At 48.2% G+C, this 26,688-nt stretch overlaps 2 protein-coding genes and 1 long non-coding RNA gene across 4 annotated transcripts; all 3 read right to left on the minus strand.

Moving 5' to 3' along the window:
- Positions 1–1,713, minus strand: LOC135183693 (uncharacterized). Of its 2 annotated transcripts, none has more exons than XR_010305659.1 (3): positions 1,517–1,713; positions 691–843; positions 1–203 (listed from the first exon to the last, which is right to left on the minus strand). It is a non-coding gene; the product is annotated as an uncharacterized LOC135183693 (long non-coding RNA). The 2 variants fall into 2 exon arrangements; XR_010305660.1 differs by lacking the exon at positions 1,517–1,713 and adding an exon at positions 986–1,297.
- A 1,034-nt stretch (positions 1,714–2,747) lies between these two features.
- Positions 2,748–7,697, minus strand: LOC135184149 (serine/threonine-protein kinase PAK 3-like). The gene is made up of 10 exons (XM_064159741.1): positions 7,569–7,697; positions 6,751–6,907; positions 6,389–6,452; positions 5,929–5,977; positions 5,294–5,403; positions 5,081–5,198; positions 4,884–4,983; positions 4,266–4,462; positions 3,345–3,482; positions 2,748–2,843 (listed from the first exon to the last, which is right to left on the minus strand). The coding sequence occupies exons 1-10, from the start codon at positions 7,695–7,697 to the stop codon at positions 2,748–2,750; spliced, it is 1,158 nt and encodes a 385-aa protein (XP_064015811.1).
- Positions 7,698–19,291: 11,594 nt separating this feature from the next.
- On the minus strand, positions 19,292–24,067 carry LOC135184150 (serine/threonine-protein kinase PAK 3-like). The gene is given in 8 exon segments (XM_064159742.1): positions 19,292–19,414; positions 22,010–22,039; positions 22,041–22,207; positions 22,630–22,729; positions 22,826–22,946; positions 23,043–23,086; positions 23,088–23,150; positions 24,056–24,067. Coding segments are annotated over 8 exon segments (660 nt in total).
- Between the last annotated feature and the right edge of the window lie 2,621 nt (positions 24,068–26,688).

Here is a 26,688-nt window from a genome sequence, read left to right on the forward strand (position 1 = left end):
TAACAGAAATGATCGTATTTTATTAATAGCAAAAATAACAACAACAATAATACTACAGACGCAGGTCGGAGTTGCTCCCCCTCTTAGCCCCCAGGAGTATGACCACTGGTTTCTTTGCCCCTCCATCTGTCCTGCAGCACATGGGTTGAGGGTTTTCTTCTCAGTCCTGCTCTGAGCTGCTGATGTAGTTGGGAGCTAACTGGCTGAGGTAGGAATTATAAAAAGAGAATTATTTTTACTTTCCCCAAAAGCCCCACCCCTGAACAATACACAGAACTAGTTAAGGTTTATTTACAGGTTCTAAGTCAGTCAGGAAATCTTCACAAGGATGCTTTGGGCAAGTTTAGTAATTTAGGAAAGTCAGAAAATGGAAAAGGCTAAGCTACAAGACAGCTTTACCCTGCTTAAAAGTCAGGCTGAGCAGAAAACCTAGGTGTTGTAGTTTCTTGTGCGAGAGCAGGGCAGCCTGAGATTATTTCACGTTACTCTCTTTCTATTGGAGATGAAAATACAGAAAGGTTGTGTTTAAAGATGTGCAGGGTCATGGGAGTGAATAGCATAATAACGATATCTGGAGGGGGCCAGTTTGTCCCCTGGGATGGAACTTGGTCTTTGTAGTTTTCTTAGGGACTCTGGAATAACGCGGAGCCCCTCAAACCATGACGCTAGGGAGCAGCAGATTGTACTCACAGAGGTGAAGCAGGACTTTAGCAGTGATCCCTGCTGAATTTCTCTGCGGCAGCCTCTGAAACTGCAAGCAATATCCCATTGTGGATCCACGCGGCATTAAGTCAGACGCGAATGAAACCCGCCGAAGTCCAAAGTGCCTGTAGACACAGCTGCCTGTGAGGCAAAGATCATGGAGAGGCACTGTTTTAGCAGCGCAGGCAAAAAATCACACTGCTGGCAGCTCTCTCTCTAGTAGACCTTAAGGACTTGGGAAACTTGCAGACATGCCGGGGAGCGAGCGGGTACTAGAGCGGACCTGCACAGAACGGTGCGAGCGCAGGAACCGCGTGCTTTTTTCCTCACTCTGTTTATAAGCTTCCTAGGCTTTGTGTCTGCTGCCATATGTACAATGGGCCTGCAGAATCCAGCCAATCGCCAGCCGATCCCAGCGTGGGCTTTCCCACGAGTCAGTACCCATGCGGAAAAGGGCACCTTTTGCTGTTCTCCCTTCAAGTCTGCAAGGCAGGGGGAAGCAGTTTTGCACCTTCTTCTTCTCCCATTCACACCTCCCGAGACGGAGGGTGGGGAAGAAGGCATTTGGAGTGCCCCACAACAGTCCACCCCGGTAGCAATAGACAGATGTGTCTAGGAATTCAGAGGGATGGGTGATAAGTCCTTGCAGCTCAGTGAGGGCTGTGTGCTGTCTATAGGTTAGCCCTCCTGCATGCAATACCAACAGTATTTAACAATAGCCCAAACACTGGTTAACAGCAGTGCACAGTTAAATAAGCAATTGATTGCTCTGTCCCTGGCAGAGCAATAGTAAAGTTCACAGTAGAGACTTAGCTGCTTTGAGTCCATGGCTGGAGGTCATGCTTTCCAAGTCCTGACACCATCATCCACTGGCCACATCGGTGTGATGTGCCTCCATCTCCTGTGTAGATGGTCCTTCCTCCCCCAGGTGCTGGTCAGGTACTGGTCCATGTCCCGGAATCTGGTCCTCGGCCTGGCCTCTGTCCTGCAAAGAGAGAAACTTGCCTCGGCACGTAGTAGCCGGGCTTAGCGATTAATAGCTGGGGACAACTCACCGCACACTGATGCAGTGGGTCCTCCCATTAGCATCCAGGGCTTCCCAGGCATATAAGCCCCTGGGCTTAGCCAGTATCATGAGCACAACCCCACTAGAGAGCAGATTAACCAGCACAGGTTGGCCCACTTGAATTTGGGACAAGGAATTATCCTTGGTCCCTCCTGGCACGTGCTCAGTGACCACTGTTGGCTCAGCTAGGCAGAAGGTCTCAATTCTGGGGCTGCTGTAGCTCCCCCAATGATTGTTGACCGTAAGAACTGCCTGAGCCACTGCTGCCACAACTTAGTGTTTTGCCTCCTGCCTAGGAGGCGAGAAAAGGTTAACTCCCTGTATAGGGTTAACACTCCAGGGGTAGTAACCCTGAACCTGACCCTAGGGGTCTTGGCCCCTCCCCAGGGGTGGGCCACACTCCAGGTGATGGTTAGCCCACTCCCCCCCACTTCCTGACCTACAAAGGAGACGGGCTTCCTGCTCTCTCTCTCTCTGCTCTTGGCTTCTTTGCTCCCTCTCGCCACACACACACTACACCCAGCTCTGCCTGCATACCAGCACACCACGTATTTTGCTGTTTTCCCTTCCCTATCCTTTGTAAACTTCCCTACCTCAAATACCTTTCTAAGTGATTGCTAAACTTTTCCTTTTAACTTCCAAATCAAGTGAGATTGATTTATTTGGGTGTGCTTACCTCTCTCTCTCCCTATATCTATTCCCTACCTTTGGGAAAGGAGGGGGAAGAGGGGAGGGCACTCTATATATTGTTACTGGGTCTATCAAATTTGTTAGAGTCTCTGGGAACTTGCACTAGAATCCAAGACACTCCCCTTCCTGGACAAGCAGAAGCCTCTCCGGGAGGTGGGAAGTGCTGGGAAAACAGCTTCCTGCCTTCTTCTTCCCCCATTCATACTTCCAGGGACAGAGCCGGGGGGAGCACTCCAAATCCCTTCTTCCCCCCACAGCAGGTGCCACAGCAGAACGTTGGCCACAAGCGCTAGTGTCTCCTCCTCCTCTTCTCATTCAGTTGCTTTGCCGCCATGATGAGAGGAGTCAGACTGGAGAGCGGCTTGGCTGATTGTAAAAATGGATGCTGTTGGAGGAAGAAAAAGAGAGGAACCATAGCTTCCCAAAGCCAGCTACTCACAGGCTCATGCAGTAGTGTTCCTCGGGTTACCAGGAAATGCACAAACAGCACTGTGGGGACCACCTGCACCTTCATGCCCAGCACCTTGCTACCACAGGCAGACACAGCTCATCATCACATTAATCCCTGAGGGGCATAAGCCATTGCGCTGGGAAGCCCAGTACGTCTAGGAAGTGTTATCCCAGTAGCGTCTAGGCCCACATGCTCCTCTGAAGACCACTGCAGGACTGCTCTGGTTGAAGAGGTGCCTGCTTTCTGCAAGGGAGGGTGGACTAGATGTCCTTCAAAGGTGCCTTCCAACCCAAACCAGTCTGTGATTCTTGTCATTTGAAAAGCACTGTGACTAGAGAGCACTAAGTGGGGGGTCCGTAGATGCCTTCAGGCCGTAGCTGATGAGAAGGCCATCCATAGTGCAGCTGTTTCGCTTGCAGCTGCTTTGGGCTTTACCTCCAGAAGCTGCTCAGCTGACCATCGCCTGTTCTCATCCACCTCCAGGCAGCAGTTCAGAAAGTCACACAACAGCAGGGAATGTTGCCCGGGGTTCTTCAGCTGTGGTGTTCCGTTCTGGGCTATCAGTTTTATCGCCTACAGAGAAAGGGAACGTGACACTCCACCTGCTTGTTTCATATCCACAAGTGCTTATACTAGACCCCAATCTGATTCTCAAGGTCCAGTCTCCAGCAGCAGTTTCTTCCCTGGCAGAGGGTTAGAGGTGATGTTTCTATTCCAACAAATAAGTCTCCCAATTGTTTCGGGAGGCCACAGCTCTTCCAACATCTAAAAGACCTTGCCTTGACAGGCGAATGCACTGGCTCGCCCAGTTAGCTTGAACTACACCACCAAAAGCAGATTTACTTTCATAGGGGTAGTCCAAATTCTTTTGCTCTGTTCTGCATAGAAAATGGTAACCAACCGCATAAACTAATCTGGTTATCTTTCTCCAAAGACTAAGATATAGAACCACTGCAGACTGCACAGGAAACAGGGGAATCTCATGTTCTCTGACCGCCCAGAAAAAGGAGGAGACCTATGAGATGGGGGGAAATGGAAGCTGCCCACTCCCCAGAGAGGCAAGCAAGTGCCCTTGCAATTTCCTTCCTCTTTCCAGCTCTAGCAGCGGAGGACTGTGTGAACGAGGATGGAGATGGAAGTCCATCCACACAGTTGCCCAGAGTGTATCTGCCAGTCCCACGGCTTAGGACTAGGGCTAGCCAGAAAAAAGAAAGGTGATACTAGTAGGGGACTCCCTTCTCAAGGGAGGCCTTGAGAGAACTAGTTCACACTGATGTGACTTGAGATTCTGGCTCGTGGGAGCCAAACCATGGTACAGATTGGAAAGACAGTGGTATCTATTTATCTGCCCCTTACCTCGTAAGGACGTTGGTCAAAGTAAGGAGGTTCTCCTTCCACCATTTCTATTGCCGTGATGCCAAGTGACCAGATGTCCACTTTAGGGCCGTATGGTTCTTCTCTTGCCACTTCCGGTGCTATCCAGTGAGGAGTCCCGACCATTGATCTCCTCCTACTCTTCTTAGGGGTGGTGTGAGTAGACAAGCCAAAATCAGCTGAGAAGAAAAACAAGTATTGTTAAAGCCAGCTAGAGGGATGAAACCGAGCAGAAGCAATGCCCACTACGGTTGATTCTATCTGGAACAGCAGCCATGAGCTGGTTACTTAGTGCTGTAGCCAGTGAAATACTGGACTGGTCCCTTAAAGAACATCCCTCAAGTTGCATGCAGTGCCTTTTACGCACTTGGAGCTTTAGAATGTCACTGCCTCACGCTGGAAGGCACCTACCCAAACCAAAGCCACTCTTTATGCCTTTCCACTTCCTGTCCTTCTCTGCACACAGGATCTGCTCTCAGCCTGCACCAGTGGCCAGTGCACGACCACGGGCATCACCTTGGGGTAACTGGCAGTCACTCATCCAAATTGGTAGCCCCACACCCCATCCTGGGAATGCTGGTCCTGACCAAGAGTACCTACCCAGCTTGACAGATCCATCCATTCCAAGGAGGATATTGTCACTTTTGATGTCTCTGTGGATCACTTGGTTTGAGTGAAGGAAAGCCAGGCCTTGCAGGCACTGACAAGACAAAAGAGAAACGAGAGGGTAAAATTTACCACTTGTTGAGAAGTCCCACCCTGTCCAGGTAATCAGAAGCACACAGAGGATCCCTTACCTCCCTGCAGACAGCTGCTATCTGTCTTTCATGCATACGCATATTGCGAACGAGGCCAGCCAGAGAGCCTCCAGACATGTATTCCATCACCACCCAGAGGTGAGAATTGACTCTGTAGCTGAAAAGACAACGATGTCAAAGAGATCAGTTTTCTGCTAGTGAATCTTTGGCTTGCAGTATGAACACAGGCGTGATACGAACATAAGTACGTACCTCTCTAAATAGTTCACAATGTTGGGATGCTTATTCTCCTTCGGGATCAGGATTTCTCTTAGTAAACGTTTTACTGGCGTGGTTAGGAATTTCAATTGCTTTATGGCCACCTGAAATGACATTGAAAACCATACACTTGAGCAGTCTGTTGCACGAGGCCTGAGTGAGCACGCCGTGAGTGTCTGTGGATGTCGCTGCCGAGCTGTGCCAAAGTGTCTTGTTAGGCACAGGAGCTCAGCGCCTTGCGTTACAACAGCCTCTTTCCCTGCCGCCTTGCGTGCTAGCTACAGGACAGGTGGAGATGTGCTCGCTGGTATTTAAAGTCTGCCTTTTGGCCCTCCCTACACATTTGGCCAGTCGCCTCTCGCCTCCCCTGTCTAGTCTTGCTCTTGACGTGGCAAGAAGAGACAGGGACGCCCCTTTGCTCTCTCTCAATTCTGTTTTTCTATGGTGAGATTTTGGGGCAGGGCTTGCATAGATTCAAAACTTCTGTCTTGAGAAAGGAAGTGAATGTTAAGGTGCAGAGGGGAAGCCTTTGCAGTAAAAGTCTACTGCTGACTGCAAGCTCCATCCCCAGTTCACACCCAAGGGGAAAGACAAAGACCTGCAGAATCTGCTGGACTGATGGCACTGACCTCTCGTCCTGTGTAAGATTCACGTGCACGATAAACTCTTCCAGATGCCCTAGAAATGAAACAGCAGCAAAGGAATGAGAAGATGTTTAGTCCCGATGAAAGATGTTTAGTCCCAGTGAATGAAAGCAAGCCCAGGCGGGAGACAGCTCTCTGCTGCTTGTAGTGGTTCTAAGCCACCTTTGTGCAGCCACTCCTTCAGCCAGCAGCACACAGTGCAGGAGCCCACCAGCCCCGTATCCAAGATAAAACCTAATTCCAACATGAAGGGCTGGTGCAGCAGTCCAGTTCCTCCTGATCATCCTCTTTGATTGCCTTTGTGGCTGGTTGATTCTATGATCTTTCTGGAGGATCTTTCCCCATTACTCTAAACTGACCTGCTGCAGCATCACAGTCACGAGCTGGCTATGGCAGCATGCTCGCTCTTGTGCGTTTCTGTGTTAGTAACTGTGCCTGGACTTACCCTTGACCAATTTCTGCCAACAGCATGTATTTCTGCTTAGGATCTCCCACGCTCAAAAGGCTGCCTAAAAGAAACAAAAGCAAAGATGCTTGCTTCAGAGGGGAGCAGATCCGGTCACAGTCTTCTGCACTGTCTTTGCCTTTGGTGTAGGAGGAAGCTCAGGCAAACCCAGCCCACTCACAGCTGCCCTCACAGGCAGAAGGGCTATCCAGAGTGCCCTTTACTTCCTCCAAGCACAAGCACAACTTGTGCAAGGGAATTGTTAAGTGCCTCTTGACACTCAACTGAGGATGAACATTTGCATGTCCCAAGACACGCAGACCATGCACTGGTTGGGCAGACCCCATACACAGAATACGTACGCAGTTTCTCTAGGAGGAGCTCTGTTTTTGTCTCCTTGGGTTTCTTCCTCTGCCCGTCTGACTTGCTGCATGAAGTCTTTTTCTTTGCGGCTTCAGGCTGAGGAGTGGCTGCTGGTGCTGATGCAGTGTTAGGTTTGATTGCAGAGCCTGGGCAGATCTGTGACAAGGAATGGTTCTGGGTCAGAAAGGTGGCTTGTAGAGATGCCCCAGAGGTGACATTTCAAATGCAAGCCCTTAGGAAGGCGCCGTTTGCCACATCCAGGGCTCTTAAAACGCTTGCGTTTGGTGTTCTCGTCTCAAACTGAAGAGGCAAAGCTGAAAGGCTAGTTTTACACAGGGCCATGGCTGGCTTCACGTTCAGTTTGCACTCGTTTTCTGAGAGATGATGGAAACCAGGAGCGTGCCTTGAGGCAAGGATACAGATACAGATCTCTCCTGGGACCCACAGCCTTGCTGCTACGTAAGTGAGCAGAAGCAGGGAGCATCCCTCCTTTCTGATCAGAACTGTTGAACTGACTTCTCACCAGCACTGCAAGCTCTAGGGAGTGGTCATCAGGACTGCACTCCAGTCCTTCAGAGACCTTCCTTCTCTCTACAATGCAGAGCTCTGTAGGATTCTTCTCACCAAACTTCACTCATGGAAGAGTTAGGGCTGTGGTCTCAGCTGTTCATTTAGCTACTTAGGCTGTGAAGAGGGACAGGCACCTCCAGGGGGCAGTTTCTTCCACGGGTCCTGCAACTTTGTGATCTACACCTGACAACTGCTCTTTCCACTGATGGCAAAGAGCCTACACAGATAACTCTGGACTGGGACTTACCCCTTTTCCATTTTTGGGACATGCTGCCCTAACAGATGGAGAATCATTATTATCTTTCTCGTTGTTATCTTCATTCTCCTTCTCATCATACTCTTCACTTTTTTCACGGGAACAGTCTGCTGCTGCCATGTTTGGATTCCAACGCAGCAGTCAAGGAAAAGAGCCTAAACCGGCGCGCTCTTCCTGGAAAGAGCTGGTGTCCGAGGCTGCTGCACACACGCAGAGTGCTCTGAACACTACTGGAGACTGCTGGGAACGGACGCCTTATGTAGTGGTACCCCATTGTTACATCACAAATAGTTGCTCGACCAAGCCCCTGATGTGGGGACTCGGCCTGTCCCTGGCTGCACAACAGCAGCGTCTCAGATTCTACAGTGCAGTTCAGACCCACTCACCAACCTTCAAATAACAGTGCTATTTGTGTTCCTTACTGAGAATGTTATGTTAGTGAAGGCAGGTTTTTGACCTCATTGCTGTGTTCCCATTGCCTTTCCCTCTTCCCACTAGGACAAGCTATCTTTAAAAATCACCACACAGTAACTGGCGGCCCGTACGGGGAACGAGATGGTTGCTGGTTTGCATAGTTTGAATTGGAAAAAATACAGCATTAAAGCTTAGGGAAAATGGTGCCTCTTAGTGAAGCTGGCATGGAGAATTGAAAGCTTGCAGAGGTGAGCGGCGGACGGGCGAGAAGGGAGCTGCAGGAAGCGCCTTGAGGCGTTAGAGGCGGTTGAAGGTGAAGCGGCCGAGCCCCGCGGCTGACCGACAGCACGGAGCCGAGCGGCCAGCACGGGGCGAGCTGGAGGCGTGGGGTAGAGCGGAGCAGGCAGACCCGGGCGTGTTTTCCCCTCCGGATCGGAATCCGCGGGCTGCGGAAACGCAGGCGGCTCCGGCCGTGCCGGCAGCCTTCCCTGGACTCGTAGGCGCAGGCAATGCTTCAAAGACGGCGGCCGTCGGAAGCAGCGCCGTCCTGTTTGGCGAGCTGACTGCCGTTGGCGCCATCTTCTTGCTGGGCGCAGCCGCTCCCAGTTCACGGGCTGAGCTGGTGACTCCAGAATAAACCCGCCCGGCCCTGCACTATCACCTGGTTCTCAGGATCACAGGATGTGAAGGGGTTGGAAGGTGTTAAATTGAGCCACCAAAAACTTAGAGATAAGTTTAAGGAGTTTGGCTTTTGGTAACAGAAAGAAGGCTGGTTGTATTATTCCAATAGTACAAACCCCCCTCCATTTTCTTGGCAATTCTGTATAGGCCCTTTTTCCACAAATCCAGAATAACCCATCTGGTGCTTGCCATGCAGAATCACTTTTTTGGGGATTTTCCCAAAAATCTTTTAATCCATCTATCTCCATAAAAGGGTTACTGTTATTTTGCAAATGATAACACACAGTTTCATTAGTGCAATTCTTACTCCAATATCCTTCAGGGCTTTGTGGCCACCAGTGTGAGGCAGAACTGCCATTAGTAGTTAACAGGTTCCTACAACCCAATTCTCCTACTCTTTTTTGGAATTCCTCTCCTTTCCGCTTAATACAGTAATGCCCAATTACCTCATTGTGTAAAATCCACCCCTCGGGTCGTATTATTCGCGTGACCTCGGTCCGGTTCCACTCGAGCAGCTGGGCTGGGTTAACGATTCTCCTTTCCATGGCCATTGCTCCGTCATTTGGGTTCCCCCGCAGATCCAGCACAAGGTTACATTTAATCCTTTTGCTATTTCTTCCATTAAATTTATAAACAGACTAGCCCTGCCAGAATGGTCCTTGACCTCTCCTAAAATTTTCTTTACACTTTCATAGAGCCTATTTTGACCTGTTCTAGGGTTCGGTAGTTTCTTCAAAGTTTTTGTCCTATTTCTAACTAATTCTTCTTTGTAGTGATCCTGGACTCCTCCTCCATCACTAAGACCCCACATCCCTTCCTTAGTAAAGCATAGTATTTTCTCCCCCCTGGGACAAGTCTGACCATTACGTATGCCCCCTATTGCTAGGTTATGACCTACCCAAAAGCTGCGTCCTCCTATAGTGCAAGTTTCTAATTGTTGCTTGTTATAACAAGCTGCATTAATATGGGTGTGGGAGGTAAAAGCTACAAGAGTTTGTCTTCCATGTTTCACCGTTTGGTGACATTTTAAGCAGGGATCTGTAATCCCAAACTTGAGGAGGCCAAACATTAGTCCAACCATTCCCCACACTTTTACCCCTCTGTCTCCTCCGTCTACTCGGTTGCTTCGAGCAACGGGGTATATCATCTTCTCGACAGCAAGGGTATTCTACAGGGGATTTAGAGGCTCTCCTCTCCGTGTGTATTCTTCACTCTTAGCTTGCACAATACCTCCACACTCTTGCTCTTCTATCTGTAATTCTTCACTACCCTAGGTATCTAGATGATATTATTCTTATCTCTTCAAATTGTCCAGTGTGCTATCAGTTAATTCCTCTTTTAATTTTACTTAAACTTCAGTACCCTTGTGGGAGGCGGTTATGCCTACAGTGGTGCCACCAATTTTCATTACAACTTACACATATATAGAGATCTTACATGTTTGGCATACAAAAAAAAAACCCCAAACCACTAATTGCACCCCTTTTTCTGTGGGATCAGTGAGTTGGGGATGTCTTTTTCCTCAGGAGGTTTGTGTCCACCTTTTCTCAGCCGTCCAGATGATGATTTCTGTGATAGGTGAAACAAGAAATGGCTTCCCCAACATGGAGTTAAAGAAATTTTCAGGTTATTTTAAAGTTTCTCCTCTGCTCTTAAATTTCTCTAACTGCTTTTTATGCTTGCAAACTCCTCCCTTCCTTCAGGAGTTTATCTTTAGGTTCCCATCAGTGTCTTACACGCAATCTATACCATATATATCGCTATTCAATCTAGTGTTCACAATGCTTACATAGTTTTTGTTCTATTTCAGATTAAAATTTGGTTTTAGGTTTTCTCCCCTCCTTAACCATCTTTGTGGATTTCGATAAAGATCTTCAAGATCTTCCACACCCATGAATCCTTAATATTTTCCTCAGGAGGGGTTGAAGTTTTCTTGGCAGTCTTTCATAACTTATTCAGTCTTCCTCTTTAATTTAATGGTTGTCTCCCCCGGTGTCGAAGTTACCTGCCACCCATAACTAGATTTACTCTTTTTGACCCGGGAGATATGTGTCCATCCCTTTTCTGCAGTTCTTACTGCTGTGTCAGTGGTTAGCAAGACTTCAAAAGGTCCTTCCCATTGTGGGACTAGTGGTTCAGTTTTCCAAGTTTTTATCAGCCCCTTTTCTCCCGGTTTAATGTCGTGCACTGGGAAACCTAAGGGTGGTGTTTGATTTAAAACACCAATATCTCTGAGCTCCTTTATTCTTTCTGCCAAGGCTTTGACATATTTAGAGATATTAAAGTCTCCAACTAGCTTTTCATTCATAGGCATCCCTTGAGTATATGGCATTCCAAACATCATCTCATATGCTGACAATCCCGTCTCACTTTGGGGCTGTGTTTGTACATTTAGTAATGCTAAGGGAAGGCACTTGACCCAAGAAAGCTGAGTTTCTATCATCAGTTTGGTTAACTGCTGTTTCAGAGTTTGATTCATTCTTTCAACTTTGCCTGAACTCTGAGGATGCCAAGGTGTATGGTATTCCCATTGGATCCCCAGCGCGTCACTTAGAAGTCTAATTACTCTGGAAGTAAAATGTGAACCTTGGTCTGAATCTATTACTTGTATTACTCCATATCTGGGAATCACTTGTTCCAGCAGGAACTTTGCTACCACTGCTGCAGTTGCCCGTGCTGATGGGAAGGCTTCTACCCATCCTGTCAGCTGGTCTACTATGACCAACAGATATTTGATTCTTCCTACCTTTGGTAATTCAGTAAAATCAACTTGAACCTTCTCGAAGGGTTGATATGCGATCGTCCTTCCCTCTCGTGCCACCTGCCTAGAATGTTTATGATTGATTTTCCTGCAGATTAGGCACCTGTCTGTGACGTGTCTTGATATTTCAAAAATCCCCACACACCCATATCGTTTAAGTATGTGGTCTCCCAAGGCCTTTGCACCCCAATGTGTTTTTTCATGAATTCTCTCTAAAATCTGCCGGGCTAAGGCCTTTGGAATCACTTCTCGTCCATCTGGTATCTTCCATCTTCCTCCTTCTCAAGTGCCAATAGTTTCTATCTTCTTTAATTCTTCCTTAGTAAATTTTAATTCTTCCGTGTTTTCTACCTCTGTTTCCAATAGACTGATCATAGTGTGTGATTCTCCTAAGGAGGCCTGTTTTGCTGCCTCATCAGCTAAATTATTTCCTCGAATTTGGTAACTAGTTCCTTTTTGGTGTCCCTTAACACGGACCACAGCAATCTCTAAGGGCTTCCTTAAGGCTTTCAACACCCTCGTTACCAGTTCTTGATGGATTAGCCCTTTTCCTTGTGTGTTAACCAGTCCCCTTTCTTCCCAGATTTTTCCAAAGGTATGTACTACTCCAAAGGCATATTTGGAGTCTGTGTATATTGTTCCCACTTTTCCTTCTAGAAGTTCCAATGCTCTACATAAAGCATATAATTCACAAGCCTGAGCTGACCACCCAGGGCTCAGGGGTCCTGATTCCTTAACCTCTAAGTCTGTTCCCACAATCGCATACCCTGACTTTCGTTGTCCTCCTATCACTCTTGAAGATCCATCTATAAATAATTTCTCCCCTTCTCTGAGCTCATAATCCTTTAAATCAGACCTCACCTTCACCTCCAGTTCTATCACTTTAAGACAATCATGCTCTAACTTTGAGCTGGGTTCCCCGAATAAAAACTGAGCTGGGTTTTGGGCCCCCGTAACTCCTAATTCTAATTGAGGGGAATCTATGAGTATTGCCTCATATTTAAGCATCCTGCTATCTGTTAACCACTTTTCCGCTTTTTGTTGTAGAATTCCCTTACATTATGTGGGGTAAATACCTTGAGAGGAGAATTAAAAGTTATCTTTCTAGCCTCTTCTACTAATAAAGCTGTGGCCACTATGGATTGTACACAAGCAGGCCATCCTCTGCTGACAGGGTCTAATAATTTGGAACAGTATGCCACAGGTTTCTTCATTCCAGCCCAGTCCTGGACTAACACTCCATATGCTGTTTGTTCACTTACATTTACAAATAGGAGGAAAGGTTTCTCCAGATCTGGTAAACTAAGCACTGGTGCCTGGATTAGCAAAGTCTTCATTTTCTCTAGCCTTTGTTCATCTTCTTTCTTCCAAGTTACTTTTTCTCCCAGTAGCTTTTCATAGAGAAATTTAACTTTCTCCGAGTATCCTTCAATCCATTGTCTGCAATAACCCAACAAGCCTAGCAGTTGTCTTACTTCCTTCTTGGATCGAGGACGTTTAAGACCCAGGATCCCTGCCACTCTTTCTGAGTCTAACCTCTTTTCTCCTTTCGTCAGCCAGTGTCCCAAGTATTTCACTTCCTGTTCTGCATACTGGAGTTTTCTTTTAGATACTTTGAGTCCATTTTGGGCCAAGAAGTTCAACAGTTTAATTGTGTTTTCTTTTACTATTGATTCATATTTTCCAGCAAGCAACAAGTCATCCACATATTGCAATAATTTTACCTCTGGATGTAAATCTACCTTTTCTAATATCTTTTCCAGAGCTTGTCCAAGTAAGTTAGGTGACTCTGTGAACCCTTGGGGTGGCACAGTCTACCTCAGCTGCTGCTTCCTCCCAGTCTCTGGATCCTCCCATTCAAAAGCAAAATAATCTCGGGATGCTTCATCTAATGGGCAGGCCCAAAAAGCATCCTTCAAATCTATGACACTATACCACTGGTATTCCGGAGATAAGCGGCTCACCAGTGGTATATGGATTAGGGACTACAGGGAACTTCGTCTGTGTTCTCTGGTTCACTGCTCTCAGATCCTGTACAAGCCTGTATGTTCCATCTGACTTTTTTACAGGTAAAATGGGGGTATTATGGGGAGACATACAGGGTTCCAGTAAGCCCTGTTTCAGGAGCCTGTCTATCACTGGCTTTAATCCCTTCCTGCCTTCTAAAGATATGGGATACTGCTTCACACGAACCGGGTTTTGGGGGGCTGATAACTCCACCCGGATAGGCTCCATATCTATTCGACCTGCCTCCTCTCCTTTATGCCATACTAGTAGGTTTATCATTTCCTTGTCCTCCCTTGTGAGCACATAAATCTTAATGTCCCATTCCCCTTTCTTGGTTTTTATTTCTAACCCTAGTTTTGACAGTAAGTCCCTTCCCAAAAGGTTATATTCTATTTCAGGCAACCATAGCAGGTCACTGAATTCTATTCTTTTATCAGTTTCAATTACTACATTTTCTAATATGGGGACCTTAAAGGGTTCTCCTTTTGCCCCTGTTACTGTTAAAGTTTCCTTTCCTTTCTCTATTCCCTTAGGAATGCTCTTTACAGTTGTTCTTTCTGCTCCAGTGTCAATTAAAAATTCCACTTCTTCTCTCTGGGGACCTACTAATAATTTTATCAAGGGCTCTCCATGTTCTGGGGTCCCCAGGAGGTAGAGCCCCTGACGCCCCTATTCCTGGAACATCTCCTCATCCTGTTTCTTTTTTCTGCAATTCCTTTGGATGTGTCCCTTCTTGTTGCAGTAGTAGCACACAGGAGGTTCCTGCTTTCTTGTGTCTGTCCCACCGTCTTGTTGATGGCTTCTTAGGGGTTTCTCTTGTGTCCTTACATCTTTTCCTTGTCTGCTTTCTTTCACAGCAGCTACAAAAATGTTTGCCTTCGCCTTTTGTTTTTCTTCATCTCTTCTCACGTATACCTTCTGTGCTTCTCTCAAAAGATCTTCCAGACCCCTATCTTGCCAATCTTCTAGTTTCTCTAATTTCCTCCTAATACCTCCCCAGGATTTGGCCACAAATTGTGTTCTTAAAAGGGCCACTCCAGCAGGTGAATTTGGATCTATGCCAGAGTACATCTGTAAACTTTTTCTCAATCTTTCTAGCCACTCTGCAGGGGATTCCTCTTTGCCTTGTTGTTCACTAAAGGCCTTATTTATATTCTGCCCCCTAGGTACTGCCTCTTTTATTCCCTGGATTAATAAGGTTCGTAAGTCTCTCATATTCTGCTGTGCCTGTTGATGGTCCCAGTGTGGATCAACATTTGGCCATTTTTGATCACCTGGGGGGCCTGCCTGGTTTTGTCTTTCCCATATTCGCATACCCGCTTGCCTAATCATTTGTCTCTCCTCTGTAGTAAAGAGGATCCCTAAGATTGACCGTATCTCTTCCCAGGTATAAGTATTGGGTCCCAAAAACTGATCTAACCTTTCAGCCACCCCCAGGGGATCCTCCAAGAGATTCCCCATTTCTCTTTTAAATCCTATGACATCCGAGGAGTTCAATGGAACTGCTACAAAGCCTATTCCCCCTTGGTTCCCTCCTAGGGGTACTTCTCGTAGGGGATACATCCCTGCTTCGATTTCTTCTTGAATCCGTGTTTGGGTCCGGTTTGCTATTGGCTGATCTTCTCCCGATCCTGGGGGTATCTGTGGTATCGGCGGTGCACTGGGGTTTGGTAGCCGTTGTTGGTTGTGTTGCGGTCTGTATGGTGGGGGCAGATTGTCTAATGGGTCCCACTCTTCTTTCTTTTGTTTCTCTTCTCCTTTCCCCTGTTCTTTCGAGGCATAAACTTCTGTTGTTTCCTCTTTATTTTCTAGTAACCATAGGGCTGCATAACCACTTTCCTCCTGATTGAAAGGTTTCTTGAAGTTTACATGTAGCATTAGAGCTTCACAAATCCAGTCCTCAGAGGAACCGAAGATTGGCCAGTATATGTTTGGCCTTAGGGGTTCTTTTGGCCACACTTCCATACAATAGTAGACTAACTTTTCCTTTGTTTTATCTTTTTGGGACCCTTTTTTATCCCAGTTTACAGTCTTTGTCCCTAACGGACTCTCTGGGGGAATGTCTGGTAATCTCTTCTTTGAACTTATGGGTCCCTTCCTATCCTCCCGCCCCTTGGAAGCGGTTTGTCCCATGGCTGTCCAATCGCGTTTTACACTCGCTTTGGTGTTTCACTGGCCAAGGCTCTCGCGAGGGATTGGAACCGCAGTATTGAAAAACCTCCGCACTCGCTTCGGAACTGCGTTCCGTCTCACTCACGCACTTTCAGACAGCCGAATCCCACCCAACCAAACAGAATACGCTTTTATACTCACACTCCAAGGCTTCTTCGTTCGGATCCACGCGCAGAATTATGGGTCTTGATGTGTCTTCTTGCCGGCGAATTCCAATGTGGTAAATTTTTTTTTTTTTTCCTTGCTTGCCTTTCCGGGTCTAAAAGGTCACTGTCAGTTCACAGCCTAAGTGCGGTAGGAGGGTCTGCAAAAAAAAGGCAGAGGTGCACCTTTCCGTCCTAGGTACTTAGTCTGCGGAGTTCTCGTGCTCCCGGACGAGCCCCCAAATTGTTAAAATTGAGCCACCAAAAACTTAGAGATAAGGAGTTTTATTTTGGCAAGCAGGGAGCAGCGCTGGGCGCAGGGGAGTTTATCTCCACAGCTGCACACGGTACACACGCGGTTGCAGGGTTTTTATTTCCCGCTCAGATACATATTCATAAAGCAGTTTAATACATATTTTATCATTTCCCGAAACGGTTGCAGTTTTTCCTGGAACTTTTACGCATGCGTGTTAATCCTCCTGGGGGTCTCTCTGGTGGTCGTGGGGCAGAAGTTAACGAGTCTTCCTCAGGTGTCCTTCTGACTCAGCTCTTTGTGCCTTCGTGTTCGTGCGCTTTTTAGTTTCATATCTACCATGCTCATAGTGCTTTTCTGTTACCATTCGTCCCTGGCTTTGCTGCAGTTAGCCCTGGCACACCCCTGTTTTGTTTACGTCCCCCATTGACAGGTCGCTATCTCCTCACAGCGCTTTGTGTTATCACCCGAAGGTTCCAACGTCTCCAGCTTCCTTAGCTCTGATACATCCCTGTTCCCGTTTTTACTCACGTCCCATATTGAAAGGGGGCTATCTTTCCGCAGTGTTTGCGTTGTCGCTCATAGCTTTCAATATCTCCACCTTAGTTAGCTCCGACACACCCTGCTTTGCCTTTCTCATGTTGTCATATTTTTATTTCTCTTTTTTTTATATTCTGTTCTGCCTTGTCTCATATTGACACGGGTACTATTTTTCACAAAGGGACCTAAGGAGATCATAGAGTGCAAACACCATCCCCCCCTCCCCACCACCCCTGGCCCCGGCCAGAGCAGGACAACACTACCTAACCCAGATCACAGAGGAACACATCCAGACAGACCTTGGAAGTCTCCAGAGAAGCCACCCTCTCCACAGGGCTGCTCTCCAGCAGATCCCCTCCCAGCCTGGACTGGTGCAGTTTATTATTCCTCCCCAGGTGCAGGACCCTGCACTTGCCCTTGTTGAACTTCATCTGGTTCCTCTGTGCCCAGCTCTCCAGTCAGTCCAGGTCTCTCTGGATAGCTGCACAGCCTTCAGCTGTAACCGGCCAAGCCGATAAAAATGCCATGAATGCTCTAGGCCTGGGGCAGAGTGTCTGGAATCTCCGTAGGGCTGACTTCTTCCCATTATCCCATGTCTTCTTCCATGGGACTGCTTGTAAAAAGGGAGCCTCCACCTTTTTGTAGCCTCCTTTTAACTACTGGAGGTGATCAAAACCTGTTCTTTCAGGGTTTCCTCATACGGCAACTTCCCAGTTCTTGGATCATATTACTGTGCTCCTCTGTGTATCCTCTGCAGGCCAACCACATCTGTTTTGCAGAGCAGTGACTAAAAGTGAACACAGTACTCCAGCTGTGGCCGGGACAGCTTTGAGTAGAGTGAAGATGGCCATTACCTGTCTCTCTTAGCCCCTTTTCATCTTAAAGAAACTAGAAAGCAATAGGAATGATAATAGAAATGATTGTATTTTCCCTTTCCATCTGAAAAATAAAGGAACTAGAAAGCAGTAGGAATGATAATAGAAATGATCATATTTTCCCTTTCCATCTGAAAAATAAAGGAACTAGAAAGCAGTAGGAATGATAATAGAAATGATCATATTTTCCCTTTTCATCTGAAAAATAAAGGAACTAGAAAGCAGTAGGAATGACAATAGAAATGATCATATTTTCCCTTTCCATCTGAAAAAATAAAGGAACTAGAAAGCAGTAGAAATGATAACAGAAATGATCGTATTTTAATAATAGCAAAAATAACAACAACAATAATACTACAGACGCAGGTCGGAGTTGCTCCCCCTCTTAGCCCCCAGGAGTATGACCACTGGTTTCTTTGCCCCTCCATCTGTCCTGCAGCACATGGGTTGAGGGTTTTCTTCTCAGTCCTGCTCTGAGCTGCTGATGTAGTGGGAGCTAACTGGCTGAGGTAGGAATTATAAAAAGAGAATTATTTTTTACTTTCCCCAAAAGCCCCACCCCTGAACAATACACAGAACTAGTTAAGGTTTATTTACAGGTTCTAAGTCAGTCAGGAAATCTTCACAAGGATGCTTTGGGCAAGTTTAGTAATTTAGGAAAGTCAGAAAATGGAAAAGGCTAAGCTACAAGACAGCTTTACCCTGCTTAAAAGTCAGGCTGAGCAGAAAACCTAGGTGTTGTAGTTTCTTGTGCGAGAGCAGGGCAGCCTGAGATTATTTCACGTTACTCTCTTTCTATTGGAGATGAAAATACAGAAAGGTTGTGTTTAAAGATGTGCAGGGTCATGGGAGTGAATAGCATAATAACGATATCTGGAGGGGGCCAGTTTGTCCCCTGGGATGGAACTTGGTCTTTGTAGTTTTCTTAGGGACTCTGGAATAACGCGGAGCCCCTCAAACCATGACGCTAGGGAGCAGCAGATTGTACTCACAGAGGGTGAAGCAGGACTTTAGCAGTGATCCCTGCTGAATTTCTCTGCGGCAGCCTCTGAAACTGCAAGCAATATCCCATTGTGGATCCACGCGGCATTAAGTCAGACGCGAATGAAACCCGCCAAAGTCCAAAGTGCCTGTAGACACAGCTGCCTGTGAGGCAAAGATCATGGAGAGGCACTGTTTTAGCAGCGCAGGCAAAAAATCACACTGCTGGCAGCTCTCTCTCTAGTAGACCTTAAGGACTTGGGAAACTTGCAGACATGCCGGGGAGCGAGCGGTACTAGAGCGGACCTGCACAGAACGGTGCGAGCGCAGGAACCGCGTGCTTTTTTCCTCACTCTGTTTATAAGCTTCCTAGGCTTTGTGTCTGCTGCCATATGTACAATGGGCCTGCAGAATCCAGCCAATCGCCAGCCCGATCCCAGCGTGGGCTTTCCCACGAGTCAGTACCCATGCGGAAAAGGGCACCTTTTGCTGTTCTCCCTTCAAGTCTGCAAGGCAGGGGGGAAGCAGTTTTGCACCTTCTTCTTCTCCCATTCACACCTCCCGAGACGGAGGGTGGGGAAGAAGGCATTTGGAGTGCCCCACAACAGTCCACCCCGGTAGCAATAGACAGATGTGTCTAGGAATTCAGAGGGATGGGTGATAAGTCCTTGCAGCTCAGTGAGGGCTGTGTGCTGTCTATAGGTTAGCCCCTCCTGCATGCAATACCAACAGTATTTAACAATAGCCCAAACACTGGTTAACAGCAGTGCACAGTTAAATAAGCAATTGATTGCTCTGTCCCTGGCAGAGCAATAGTAAAGTTCACAGTAGAGACTTAGCTGCTTTGAGTCCATGGCTGGAGGTCATGCTTCCAAGTCCTGACACCATCATCCACTGGCCACATCGGTGTGATGTGCCTCCATCTCCTGTGTAGATGGTCCTTCCTCCCCCAGGTGCTGGTCAGGTACTGGTCCATGTCCCGGAATCTGGTCCTCGGCCTGGCCTCTGTCCTGCAAAGAGAGAAACTTGCCTCGGCACGTAGTAGCCGGGCTTAGCAATTAATAGCTGGGGACAACTCACCGCACACTGATGCAGTGGGTCCTCCCATTAGCATCCAGGGCTTCCCAGGCATATAAGCCCCTGGGCTTAGCCAGTATCATGAGCACAACCCCACTAGAGAGCAGATTAACCAGCACAGGTTGGCCCACTTGAATTTGGGACAAGGAATTATCCTTGGTCCCTCCTGGCACGTGCTCAGTGACCACTGTTGGCTCAGCTAGGCAGAAGGTCTCAATTCTGGGGCTGCTGTAGCTCCCCCAATGATTGTTGTCCGTAAGAACTGCCTGAGCCACTGCTGCCAACAACTTAGTGTTTTGCCTCCTGCCTAGGAGGCGAGAAAGGGTTAACTCTCTGTATAGGATTAACACTCCAGGGGGTAGTAACCCTGAACCTGACCCTAGGGGGTCTTGGCCCCTCCCCAGGGGTGGGCCACACTCCAGGTGATGGTTAGCCCACTCCCCCCCACTTCCCTGACCTACAAAGGAGACGGGCTTCCTGCTCTCTCTCTCTCTGCTCTTGGCTTCTTTGCTCCCTCTCGCCACACACACACTACACCCCAGCTCTGCCTGCATACCAGCACACCACGTATTTTGCTGTTTTCCCTTCCCTATCCTTTGTAAACTTCCCCTACCCTCAAATACCTTTCTAAGTGATTGCTAAACTTTTCCTTTTAACTTCCAAATCAAGTGAGATTGAATTTATTTGGGTGTGCTTACCTCTCTCTCTCCTATATCTATTCCCCTACCTTTGGGAAAGGAGGGGGAAGAGGGAGGGCACACTCTTATATTGTTACTGGGTCTATCAAATTTGTTAGAGTCTCTGGGAACTTGCACTAGAATCCAAGACACTCCCTTCCTGGACAAGCAGAAGCCTCTCTGGGAGGTGGGAAGTTGCTGGGAAAACAGCTTCCTGCTTCTTCTTCCCCCATTCATACTTCCAGGGACAGAGCCGGGGGGAGCACTCCAAATCCCTTCTTCCCCCCCACAGCAGGTGCCACAGCAGAACGTTGGCCACAAGCGCTAGTGTCTCCTCTCCTCTTCTCATTCAGTTGCTTTGCCGCCATGATAGAGAGGAGTCAGACTGGAGAGCGGCTTGGCTGATTGTAAAAATGGATGCTGTTGGAGGAAGAAAAAAGAGAGGAACCATAGCTTCCCAAAGCCAGCTACTCACAGGCTCATGCAGTTAGTGTTCCTCGGGTTACCAGGAAATGCACAAACAGCACTGTGGGGACCACCTGCACCTTCATGCCCAGCACCTTGCTACCACAGGCAGACACAGCTCATCATCACATTAATCCCTGAGGGGCATAAGCCATTGCGCTGGGAAGCCAGTAACGTCTAGGAAGTGTTATCCCAGTAGCGTCTAGGCCCACATGCTCCCTCTGAAGACCACTGCAGGACTGCTCTGGTTGAAGAGGTGCCTGCTTTCTGCAAGGGAGGGTGGACTAGATGTCCTTCAAAGGTGCCTTCCAACCCAAACCAGTCTGTGATTCTTGTCATTTGAAAAGCACTGTGACTAGAGAGCACTAAGTGGGGGTCCGTAGATGCCTTCAGGCCGTAGCTGATGAGAAGGCCATCCATAGTGCAGCTGTTTCGCTTGCAGCTGCTTTGGGCTTTACCTCCAGAAGCTGCTCAGCTGACCATCGCCTGTTTCTCATCCACCTCCAGGCAGCAGTTCAGAAAGTCACACAACAGCAGGGAATGTTGCCCGGGGTTCTTCAGCTGTGGTGTTCCGTTCTGGGCTATCAGTTTTTATCGCCTACAGAGAAAGGGAACGTGACACTCCACCTGCTTGTTTCATATCCACAAGTGCTTACACTAGACCCCAATCTGATTCTCAAGGTCAGTCTCCAGCAGCAGTTTCTTCCCTGGCAGAGGGTTAGAGGTGATGTTTCTATTCCAACAAATAAGTCTCCCAATTGTTTCGGGAGGCCACAGCTCTTCCAACATCTAAAAAGACCTTGCCTTGACAGGCGAATGCACTGGCTCGCCCAGTTAGCTTGAACTACACCACCAAAAGCAGATTTACTTTCATAGGGGTAGTCCAAATTCTTTTTGCTCTGTTCTGCATAGAAAATGGTAACCAACCGCATAAACTAATCTGGTTATCTTTCTCCCAAAGACTAAGATATAGAACCACTGCAGACTGCACAGGAAACAGGGGAATCTCATGTTCTCTGACCGCCCAGAAAAAGGAGGAGACCTATGAGATGGGGGGAAATGGAAGCTGCCCACTCCCCAGAGAGGCAAGCAAGTGCCCTTGCAATTTCCTTCCTCTTTCCAGCTCTAGCAGCGGAGGACTGTGTGAACGAGGATGGAGATGGAAGTCCATCCACACAGTTGCCCAGAGTGTATCTGCCAGTCCCACGGCTTAGGACTAGGGGCTAGCCAGAAAAAAGAAAGGTGATTACTAGTAGGGGACTCCCTTCTCAAGGGAGGCCTTGAGAGAACTAGTTCACACTGATGTGACCTTGAGATTCTGGCTCGTGGGGAGCCAAACCATGGTACAGATTGGAAAGACAGTGGTATCTATTTATCTGCCCTTACCTCGTAAGGACGTTGGTCAAAGTAAGGAGGTTTCTCCTTCCACCATTTCTATTGCCGTGATGCCAAGTGACCAGATGTCCACTTTAGGGCCGTATGGTTTCTTCTCTTGCCACTTCGGTGCTATCCAGTGAGGAGTCCCGACCATTGATCTCCTCCTACTCTCTTTAGGGGTGGTGTGAGTAGACAAGCCAAAATCAGCTGAGAAGAAAAACAAGTATTGTTAAAGCCAGCTAGAGGGATGAAACCGAGCAGAAGCAATGCCCACTACGGTTGATTCTATCTGGAACAGCAGCCATGAGCTGGTTACTTAGTGCTGTAGCCAGTGAAATACTGGACTGGTCCCTTAAAGAACATCCCTCAAGTTGCATGCAGGTGCCTTTTACGCACTTGGAGCTTTAGAATGTCACTGCCTCACGCTGGAAGGCACCTACCCAAACCAAAGCCACTCTTTATGCCTTTCCACTTCCTGTCCTTCTCTGCACACAGGATCTGCTCTCAGCCTGCACCAGTGGCCAGTGCACGACCACGGGCATCACCTTGGGGTAACTGGCAGTCACTCATCCAAATTGGTAGCCCCACACCCCATCCTGGGAATGCTGGTCCTGACCAAGAGTACCTACCCAGCTTGACAGATCCATCCATTCCAAGGAGGATATTGTCACTTTTGATGTCTCTGTGGATCACTTGGTTTGAGTGAAGGAAAGCCAGGCCTTGCAGGCACTGACAAGACAAAGAGAAACGAGAGGGTAAAATTTACCACTTGTTGAGAAGTCCCACCCTGTCCAGGTAATCAGAAGCACACAGAGGATCCCTTACCTCCCTGCAGACAGCTGCTATCTGTCTTTCATGCATACGCATATTGCGAACGAGGCCAGCCAGAGAGCCTCCAGACATGTATTCCATCACCACCCAGAGGTGAGAATTGACTCTGTAGCTGAAAAGACAACGATGTCAAAGAGATCAGTTTTCTGCTAGTGAATCTTTGGCTTGCAGTATGAACACAGGCGTGATACGAACATAAGTACGTACCCTCTCTAAATAGTTCACAATGTTGGGATGCTTATTCTCCTTCGGGATTCAGGATTTCTCTTAGTAAACGTTTTACTGGCGTGGTTAGGAATTTCAATTGCTTTATGGCCACCTGAAATGACATTGAAAACATACACTTGAGCAGTCTGTTGCACGAGGCCTGAGTGAGCACGCCGGTGAGTGTCTGTGGATGTCGCTGCCGAGCTGTGCCAAAGTGTCTTGTTAGGCACAGGAGCTCAGCGCCTTGCGTTACAACAGCCTCTTTCCCTGCCGCCTTGCGTGCTAGCTACAGGACAGGTGGAGATGTGCTCGCTGGTATTTAAAGTCTGCCTTTTGGCCCTCCCTACACATTTGGCCAGTCGCCTCTCGCCTCCCCCTGTCTAGTCTTGCTCTTGACGTGGCAAGAAGAGACAGGGACGCCCCTTTGCTCTCTCTCAATTCTGTTTTTCTATGGTGAGATTTTGGGGCAGGGCTTGCATAGATTCAAAACTTCTGTCTTGAGAAAGGAAGTGAATGTTAAGGTGCAGAGGGGAAGCCTTTGCAGTAAAAGTCTACTGCTGACTGCAAGCTCCATCCCCAGTTCACACCCAAGGGGAAAGACAAAGACCTGCAGAATCTGCTGGACTGATGGCACTGACCTCTCGTCCTGTGTAAGATTCACGTGCACGATAAACTCTTCCAGATGCCCTAGGAAATGAAACAGCAGCAAAGGAATGAGAAGATGTTTAGTCCCGATGAAAGATGTTTAGTCCCCAGTGAATGAAAGCAAGCCCAGGCGGGAGACAGCTCTCTGCTGCTTGTAGTGGTTCTAAGCCACCTTTGTGCAGCCACTCCTTCAGCCAGCAGCACACAGTGCAGGAGCCCACCCAGCCCCGTATCCAAGATAAAAACCTAATTCCAACATGAAGGGCTGGTGCAGCAGTCCAGTTCCTCCTGATCATCCTCTTTGATTGCCCTTTGTGGCTGGTTGATTCTATGATCTTTCTGGAGGATCTTTCCCCATTACTCTAAACTGACCTGCTGCAGCATCACAGTCACGAGCTGGCTATGGCAGCATGCTCGCTCTTGTGCGTTTCTGTGTTAGTAACTGTGCCTGGACTTACCCTTGACCAATTTCTGCCAACAGCATGTATTTTTGCTTAGGATCTCCCACGCTCAAAAGGCTGCCTAAAAGAAACAAAAGCAAAGATGCTTGCTTCAGAGGGGAGCAGATCCGGTCACAGTCTTCTGCACTGTCTTTGCCTTTGGTGTAGGAGGGAAGCTCAGGCAAAACCCAGCCCACTCACAGCTGCCCTCACAGGCAGAAGGGCTATCCAGAGTGCCCTTTACTTCCTCCAAGCACAAACACAAACTTGTGCAAGGGAATTGTTAAGTGCCTCTTGACACTCACTGAGGATGAACATTTGCATGTCCCAAGACACGCAGACCATGCACTGGTTGGGCAGACCCCATACACAGAATACGTACGCAGTTTCTCTAGGAGGAGCTCTGTTTTTGTCTCCTTGGGTTTCTTCCTCTGCCCGTCTGACTTGCTGCATGAAGTCTTTTTCTTTGCGGCTTCAGGCTGAGGAGTGGCTGCTGGTGCTGATGCAGTGTTAGGTTTGATTGCAGAGCCTGGGCAGATCTGTGACAAGGAATGGTTCTGGGTCAGAAAGAGTGGCTTGTAGAGATGCCCCAGAGGTGACATTTCAAATGCAAGCCCTTAGGAAGGCGCCGTTTGCCACATCCAGGGCTCTTAAACGCTTGCGTTTGGTGTTCTCGTCTCAAACTGAAGAGGCAAAGCTGAAAGGCTAGTTTTACACAGGGCCATGGCTGGCTTCACGTTCAGTTTGCACTCGTTTTCTGAGAGATGATGGAAACCAGGAGCGTGCCTTGAGGCAAGGATACAGATACAGATCTCTCCTGGGACCCACAGCCTTGCTGCTACGTAAGTGAGCAGAAGCAGGGAGCAATCCCTCCTTTCTGATCAGAACTGTTGAACTGACTTCTCACCAGCACTGCAAGCTCTAGGGAGTGGTCATCAGGACTGCACTCCAGTCCTTCAGAGACCTTCCTTCTCTCTACAATGCAGAGCTCTGTAGGATTCTTCTCACCAAACTTCACTCATGGAAGAGTTAGGGCTGTGGTCTCAGCTGTTTCATTTAGCTACTTAGGCTGTGAAGAGGGACAGGCACCTCCAGGGGGCAGTTTCTTCCACGGGTCCTGCAACTTTGTGATCTACACCTGACAACTGCTCTTTCCACTGATGGCAAAGAGCCTACACAGATAACTCTGGACTGGGACTTACCCCTTTTCCATTTTTGGGACATGCTGCCCTAACAGATGGAGAATCATTATTATCTTTCTCGTTGTTATCTTCATTCTCCTTCTCATCATACTCTTCACTTTTTTCACGGGAACAGTCTGCTGCTGCGTTGGAATCCAAAGCAGCAGTCAAGGAAAAGAGCCTAAACCGGCGCGCTCTTCCAGGGAAAGAGCTGGTGTCCGAGGCTGCTGCACACACGCAGAGTGCTCTGAACACTACTGGAGACTGCTGGGAACAGACGCCTTATGTAGTGGTACCCCATTGTTACATCACAAATAGTTGCTCGACCAAGCCCCTGATGTGGGGACTCGGCCTGTCCCTGGCTGCACAACAGCAGCGTCTCAGATTCTACAGTGCAGTTCAGACCCACTCACCAACCTTCAAATAACAGTGCTATTTTGTGTTCCTTACTGAGAATGTTATGTTAGTGAAGGCAGGTTTTTTGACCTCATTGCTGTGTTCCCATTGCCTTTCCCTCTTCCCACTAGGACAAGCTATCTTTAAAAATCACCACACAGTAACTGGCGGCCCGTACGGGGAACGAGATGGTTGCTGGTTTGCATAGTTTGAATTGGAAAAAATACAGCATTAAAGCTTAGGGAAAATGGTGCCTCTTAGTGAAGCTGGCATGGAGAATTGAAAGCTTGCAGAGGTGAGCGGCGGACGGGCGAGAAGGGAGCTGCAGGAAGCGCCTTGAGGCGTTAGAGGCGGTTGAAGGTGAAGCGGCCGAGCCCCGCGGCTGACCGACAGCACGGAGCCGAGCGGCCAGCACGGGGCGAGCTGGAGGCGTGGGGTAGAGCGGAGCAGGCAGACCCGGGCGTGTTTTCCCCTCCGGATCGGAATCCGCGGGCTGCGGAAACGCAGGCGGCTCCGGCCGTGCCGGCAGCCTTCCCTGGACTCGTAGGCGCAGGCAATGCTTCAAAGACGGCGGCCGTCGGAAGCAGCGCCGTCCTGTTTGGCGAGCTGACTGCCGTTGGCGCCATCTTCTTGCTGGGCGCAGCCGCTCCCAGTTCACGGGCTGAGCTGGTGACTCCAGAATAAACCGCCCGGCCCTGCACTATCACCTGGTTCTCAGGATCACAGGATGTGAAGGGGTTGGAAGGTGTTAAAATTGAGCCACCAAAAACTTAGAGATAAGTTTAAGGAGTTTGGCTTTTGGTAACAGAAAGAAGGCTGGTTGTATTATTCCAATAGTACAAACCCCCCTCCAAATTTCTTGGCAATTCTGTATAGGCCCTTTTTCCACAATCCAGAATAACCCATCTGGTGCTTGCCATGCAGAATCACTTTTTTGGGGATTTTCCCAAAAATCTTTTAATCCATCTATCTCCATAAAAGGGTTACT

This window comes from Pogoniulus pusillus, chromosome 19 (genome assembly GCF_015220805.1).
Source record: "Pogoniulus pusillus isolate bPogPus1 chromosome 19, bPogPus1.pri, whole genome shotgun sequence".
NCBI classification, from domain to species: domain Eukaryota; kingdom Metazoa; phylum Chordata; class Aves; order Piciformes; family Lybiidae; genus Pogoniulus; species Pogoniulus pusillus.

Bases quoted from the DNA above. Each gene is read 5' to 3' on its own strand.
- LOC135184149 (XM_064159741.1), bottom strand. From the start codon at position 7,697: ATGGCAGCAGCAGACTGTTCCCGTGAAAAAAGTGAAGAGTATGATGAG. The intron at 6,453-6,750 runs GTACGTATTCTG...TGTTTCTTTTAG, and splicing joins GCTCCTCCTAGAGAAACTGC to GCAGCCTTTTGAGCGTGGGA. The intron at 5,199-5,293 runs GTACGTACTTAT...TTGTCTTTTCAG, and splicing joins ATTGTGAACTATTTAGAGAG to CTACAGAGTCAATTCTCACC.